The following is a 7,128-nucleotide window of genomic DNA, read 5'->3' on the forward strand; positions in this document are numbered from 1 at the left end:
TGAATATAATATACGAACATTAATTGTTTTGTGTTATTCTTGCAGATAAAAATGAAACCTCTATGTATTTTAATACCGTTTACCTTAGTAAATATATTGGTAGCTGAATTAGGTGATTAGTTCATTTTAACACTAACTTACATGAAGAAGTATATATCTTTAAAAAAAACTCAATATTCAAATTTTTTTTACAGATGAATATACTATAGAGGTTATTAGAACAAGTCAGTAAATATTTACTTTAAATCAAACGTTTTTTGAATTTTATTATATTTTTATAATTTTTTACAGATCGACACATCGAACTGGCAAGAAGTAAAATTTATTTAAAATTAAAATAATTTTGTATAATGTGTTTGAGATGTTTGTCTGGTTAATTAATTAATTATTTTTTAATAATTAAAAATTATAGTTTCTATAATCTGTTTAAGTTAGAATGGAATAAGTACCATTGTTTTAAAAAAAAGTGTAGATATAAAGTTCATCTAAATAAAATTAATTATTTTTATACTCAAAGAAATAGTTTCTATAATTTAATTTTAATTAATATGGCTATAGGTAGTCACTATTTAATATAACAAGATAAGATAGCGTTAAATGACAATCGTTTAAAATACATGACGTACGGTTACGTGCCAACAGCTTATTTCAGTTTGTAAGTTAATTTCTTTTTTATTCTTTTCTTTTGTTTAAACGTTCTTAACATTTGAGATGCTATAGGTTTTAAAAAAAATAAAAGCAAGTTGTTTGATTTATAAGTTATAACATATGATACACATTATGGCATAATGATTTATAATATATACATTATAAAATTATCTGTTAAAATCTTATGTTAACAGATAATTTTTATAATACATCGATGATAAGAATCAATAAACTCAGCGAACGCGTATTTATAAAACAATGATTTCTTATAGAGACTTTTTTTTCTATCACTGGTAACAGGCATTTGAGGTGTGTTTTAGAGTGTTTAGGAAGTGCAATATCTAATTTTATCTTATCTGTAGTGTAGTTGTAATGGACGTATTATTTCTTTAGTTAAGATTTTTATACACTTGTTATTCATTTCTTATAAGTATTTAACCCATTTTATCGATTAATTTTGTTCTTACTTATTTTATAACTAAAACCAAAATTTGATTATTCTAGAATACATGCCGCTATTAATTGAAAAATATGTTCTTGGACCATATAAGATGGGTAATCAATAATTATAATAATTGTTATACAATAAATAATATTAAAAAGCTTGCTAGTAAAAATTACACGTTTTGAAAATTATATAAAAAATTGCAACAAAAGTTATTCTATTTTCAAATTTATAATAACTATTATAAATTTACTATTATAATACTAGTATAATTTACTACTATAAAATAAAATTTTAATATTAAAAAATTAAAATATCCATTGTACAAGCCGATACATAGGATCATGGATGTGTCTAAAATAACTAGGTTTTTGCCTTTACGATTACGCGATTTACGCATCAATATAGCTTTTGATTCCGGATACATTATACCGAGACAACATTAACTATGATTAAGCAAGAAAGTGTTTATCTCACTTAAATATATACTGTCTGAATGAGGGTGTTTGTCAATATCGACAAAAACGAATTGGCCAGTACATTAAAATTACTTACCAGCTTAAAATTTTATGGACATTTTTTACTATAGTTAATTAATATTCATAGTATATCATGTTTTTTATTTTTATTTCAGAAATGGCGTATGGACACATAAAAAGTAAAATATTCATATATATTGAGAATAATTATTTACTTACATAAAGATTTCCATCATAATATGAAAACGATGTACATCACAATTTTGTTTTTGTATTTTAGTAATGTTACAAGACCAGATTCATTTGCAACTTGAAATATGTGATAAAACCCGTAAATATAAAATGTTTGCCAATTAAATTAATGATTTAACAACTCGGATGTTTAATGAGTAATGATGTTTTTTACTCTAAGTAATAAATAATTATACAAAAGTAAAACTGTTAAGTACAAAAATATATCACATATATGTCGTAAAGTGCACACAAGAGAACAACGTCGCGAGTGGAAATCTGAAACTGAACTGTGTCGAGGGTGAAGCTTGTTTTGGTTTATATACTTTCCCGTATAGAGCGTAGAATATTTGACCACCACAAATTTAATTTTGTTAATCTAAATGAAAATAATAAAAATTCGATCAAGGTAGTCATAATTAGAAACCAGAATTATATGCATTTGCATGATCTCACTGAGTTTATGGTCTGTCTTGAGTATGTAAATTTGTACGAAGTAGTCCTTAATCATAGTACTAACGATAAACATTGACAAACCGCAAACAATTTACCGAAATTACACTTTCACAGTCAACAAGTAATTCAAATACTTAAACTGAATGACTCCTATAGTTGACCATTGTAACGCTACGTTTGTTGTTGTTGCGATGCCCGTGAAATGGCAGACGATTCAAGCTTGAACACGTTGTAGTAGATTTTCGAATATGGACATAGCAACCTTGAAAATGAATACGGTTGAACTGTAATTTTCCCCTTTTTTGGGGTTTTCCTAAATAAAAAAAAAAGTTTGACGATAGATTTTGGAGAAAATAATATCGGAGAATTCGGCTAAACAGTTTAAAATATACGAGCCTGTGAGAATGAAGGTGACGTAAGTCAAAATTAAAAAAAAAAAAATCGCAATATCGCTAGGGCATATTAGTATACTCTAAAAGAGTCATTTAGTCAGTGGAGTAAGTACAGTTGAGCTTTTTTCCGCCAGAGAGCGCCACCTAAAATTCCGTTAGTTACCGTGTTTGTGTGAAACACAAAACGCAAACCCTTCTACTGCTCATAACGACTTAAATTTGACCTACGCCACTTTCATTTTCATCGGCTCATATCGCGGGTCCAGACGCAAAAATAAAAACACATCATTGAAAAAACAATACCATTCAACTCTGCGTCGCAGCTAAAATATTTTAAAGAAAATAGTTTTTCAGCCTTACTATTACTTAATATTCATTTATTTTGATTTTAGATATCGGAATACCTGAGATAAACGAAGGTAATTATAATTGTATATGAATTTCTCGGAGGTTTTGCGTGGTAAATCGCAATTTTACACGTTAAAACTTTAGAAAGCTTAACTTTAGAGAACTGAACCTCGCGCTAGGCCGTTATTTATCTACATTTCCCGCTAGATTCGTTGCCATGGAATATTACGAATTGTATAACTGTGCATACTGTTTAGGGTTTGGAAAAGAGCTTTGCGTGATTTGGCTATCATAAAATTTGAGTATGTTCTCTAAACTGTGTCAAAGGCTATTATTATGCAGTGATCTATTATTATATTTAGGCCTTCTTTTTTTACCCTTCTATAAACGTGATGAGTGAATGAACTTGGCCACAGCTGCTACGTTCAATTCTAAAACCTGCTTACTCAATAGCGATTCAAACACAAATGATAGGCATGTAACGAAGGAGCTGTCTTGTTGCCAGAATTTAGACTTCATAAAGAATCTTTAACATTAACGTCAAGTTGCAGAAAAATTGGCAGCGTTACAGTTCCTTTAAGAGCGATAATGCAACTCTATTTCGATCAACTAATTTTTTTTTATTCCTTGATATTAAGGAGATTTTGAAGGTGTTACTCTCCAAGATTTAGGATGTGCAAGAAGAGTTATCACTCTAGAAGCTATTACAACTTTAATCCGTTCTGTGTTAAGTAAATAAACATTTTTTTACTATTTTTTATGCATAAAATATGTATTGCTATTTAAACACCCTCCCTCAATGAATAATCTCTATTGGTCCAGCTTTCCTTTCAACTGAATGGTTCCCATTGTTGACTGCAGTTTATGAAACTTTTGCCTTGCAAACGAATTTATCAGAATGACTAATGCCTGGTTTTCAATTATTTTATACCTACTGGAGTTATAATCCACCTTGCTCGTACTTCTCTTGAATAAAATAATACCATGTCTGTGTGTGTTTATTGTTTTGTCCATCGATGAAACTAGATTAAAACTAAGTAATATGCTTATTATTTCACTGTGAGTTATTTGTATATACCAGTGGCGTAGTTATGATTTTGTTCTGGGGGATAGATGCATTTTTGAGTAAACGTAGAGCTACAAGGTACAATAAGTACGTTTTAGGTAACAGGAACATAATTTTAAAAGAAGTCGAGAACTACGAAAATGATTAATATCCCCCCCCCCCTACATAACTACGCCACTGTTATACACTTGTGTATGTTGTGTCTTGCAAATAAAGAAAATAATTAACTAACTAGTTAATTTCGGTAATTTTTTTTTTTAAGGAAAGTTAAAAGAAGGAGAAGACGATCAAAGTTTTACAAAATTTTCCAAGATTTGTCGTTTGATAGGAGCGTTTAGAAGTATAAAATACCCAAGTTCATACATAGATACGGCTGTTATTAACGATAGAGGATTTTGTGTTGTAATATGTGTAGACATAAGTTTTAACATATACAGAAACATTGGAAGCATAATTTGGGAAGCAAATCCAGTAGACCCTGAAAATTCTTTATTACAGCCACTTTCTGATCAGTTAATATTATAATATCGTCCAGGAATCACTAGGAGTACTTATTTTACAGTACAATCGTTATTGTATTCAAATAATTATTGCATATCTCACTAATAACCAAACTGTCAATAAATATGTATATAATATTAAACACTTTTTAGTAAACAGTAATAATCACGATTATAAAAACATTTATTGCTTATGTATGTAACGCGACAAAATCTATTATAGTGTGTCAGATAAATTAGTGCCCAAGTGTTGCATAGTGTGAGCTTTTATCTATTAAAACCCATTTTCGTATTGCCCCTCGGTCTTAAAGTCGGATAACACTGTTCCGTCACCCTACACACTGCTGCCTTACATCCGGCATATGGAGACCTATTTTTGTTTTTTTTTCATCTATGTGACCAACAAATCAAATAAAGGAGTAAGCGTTGGTGACAATTTGCCCCGGGTGCCCATCTGACCCGTTGGGGTACAAAAAACTGGGGAGCGACTATTGTGTTTGTAAATACTCATATAGAATTTTCTAGCGTGAGGCTAATTATCCGAATCGGTGAAAGCTAGCACAACTTGTGCCCTTGGATAAGCCCTCGTCGTATCGCCTTATTTTTTCGTTGGATACGGTGGGCAAGTTGTTTGAGGAGATGCAGATTCGGCGGATAAGGGCCCATATGCAGCTGGTAGATAGTCAATATGGGTTCAGAGAAGGTTCTACTCTTAACCCATTAGGTTAGGTTAGGTTTTGAAAATGGCCAACGTGCTGGGAAAATGGTGACAAACAGTGTTACCGACAAGGGACGATGGACGTATCGTTTGATCGCTGACGTTACCAGATTGGTCACTAGGAGACACGGTGAAGTCAATTTCCATCTAACAGGTCATGATTGCATTTGGGACCTCCCAATATTCTACAAAATATAAGCTCTATCCCCAGTATACTGGCTTCTGTTATTATAGTTTTGTATACTTTGTGTGAAATTTAAATTGTTTAATACTTATTTTAGAAAGCCATATACTCTTTTAAGTTCCTTTATTAGTTTTTGGTACATAGCTGCAATGCTTTGTGATTAATTTAACGTTGTACACACATTTTTTCATAATAGTCATAATAATACATATTGGTTTTCTGAAATAAATAATAGCATTTTATTGTGCACACGTGTAGTAAAGCATTTAATTATTGACAGTTGAATTCACATAAGTAAATAATAAGCAGTAATTATATTATTACATTTTCTACAGTCGATCATAATGTGAAACTTGTCTTGCTTTCAGAACTAAAGTACAAAAACAAAAAAAAAACAATACAAATTTGGAACTCCTTTGAGTAAAAAAACGTAAAATTAAATAATCAAAATTATTATGCCAGGAATTGTGATTGTCTTTTTTTCCTTTAAAAAAAAAAAAAAAAGTCGAAAAATGGTATATGTTATAGATACTAAGAAGCAAATATCTTAACTAGCGTCAGAGTCATGTAAATATGCAATTATATAAAACAAAAACAGCTATGTAAATAAATTAACATAGGCAATCTGAAAAATATATTAAGACTTAACTTTTTTGGTCGACATAAAATACCATGCATCAATTGTAAGAAAAACACTTTAAAACATTTTAACAAACTGATAGAGTTATTATTTTGCTTATAACTTCTGTGATTTCGCTGGATCAATCAAGTTATACTAACCACCTACTAAGATTGTAAGTACATTCATTTTGCAGATTAATAAGTTTTAAGATTAATTTATTTATTTTGTCAGCCAGAGATAACTTTTTGACCGCTAAGTCAATTTCTTTAAATCACAAGTGTATATTAACGAATTTACACATATAATGTACAGTTACAGTGTTTATGATATTTTGTAACTACATTTTTAAATTAATATGTGGAACATAAGATACCATTATTTTAGGATCTCAGTTTCACATTAGAGTTTTAAATGGTTATTGAATATAATATACGAACATTAATTGTTTTGTGTTATTCTTGCAGATAAAAATGAAACCTCTATGTATTTTAATACCGTTTACCTTAGTAAATATATTGGTAGCTGAATTAGGTGATTAGTTCATTTTAACACTAACTTACATGAAGAAGTATATATCTTTAAAAAAAACTCAATATTCAAATTTTTTTTACAGATGAATATACTATAGAGGTTATTAGAACAAGTCAGTAAATATTTACTTTAAATCAAACGTTTTTTGAATTTTATTATATTTTTATAATTTTTTACAGATCGACACATCGAACTGGCAAGAAGTAAAATTTATTTAAAATTAAAATAATTTTGTATAATGTGTTTGAGATGTTTGTCTGGTTAATTAATTAATTATTTTTTAATAATTAAAAATTATAGTTTCTATAATCTGTTTAAGTTAGAATGGAATAAGTACCATTGTTTTAAAAAAAAGTGTAGATATAAAGTTCATCTAAATAAAATTAATTATTTTTATACTCAAAGAAATAGTTTCTATAATTTAATTTTAATTAATATGGCTATAGGTAGTCACTATTTAATATAACAAGATAAGATAGCGTTAAATGACAATCGTTTAAAATACATG

General features: G+C 29.0%; 1 protein-coding gene across 1 annotated transcript; it reads left to right on the forward strand.

Annotated features, from left to right (window-relative positions):
* The first annotated feature begins 1,180 nt into the window (after window positions 1–1,180).
* Window positions 1,181–4,590, forward strand: LOC126847705 (uncharacterized). Its single transcript, XM_050588083.1, has 6 exons — window positions 1,181–1,203; window positions 1,728–1,751; window positions 1,853–1,903; window positions 3,044–3,070; window positions 3,638–3,730; window positions 4,328–4,590. The coding sequence occupies exons 1-6, from the start codon at window positions 1,200–1,202 to the stop codon at window positions 4,588–4,590; spliced, it is 462 nt and encodes a 153-aa protein (XP_050444040.1). The 5' UTR covers window positions 1,181–1,199.
* The last annotated feature ends 2,538 nt before the right edge of the window (window positions 4,591–7,128 follow it).

Source organism: Adelges cooleyi, unplaced genomic scaffold (genome assembly GCF_023614345.1).
Source record: "Adelges cooleyi isolate 19-005CV unplaced genomic scaffold, UGA_ACOO_1.1 ACOO_flye_CR_arks_rails_tigmint_CR_PRNA_118, whole genome shotgun sequence".
NCBI lineage: Eukaryota > Metazoa > Arthropoda > Insecta > Hemiptera > Adelgidae > Adelges > Adelges cooleyi.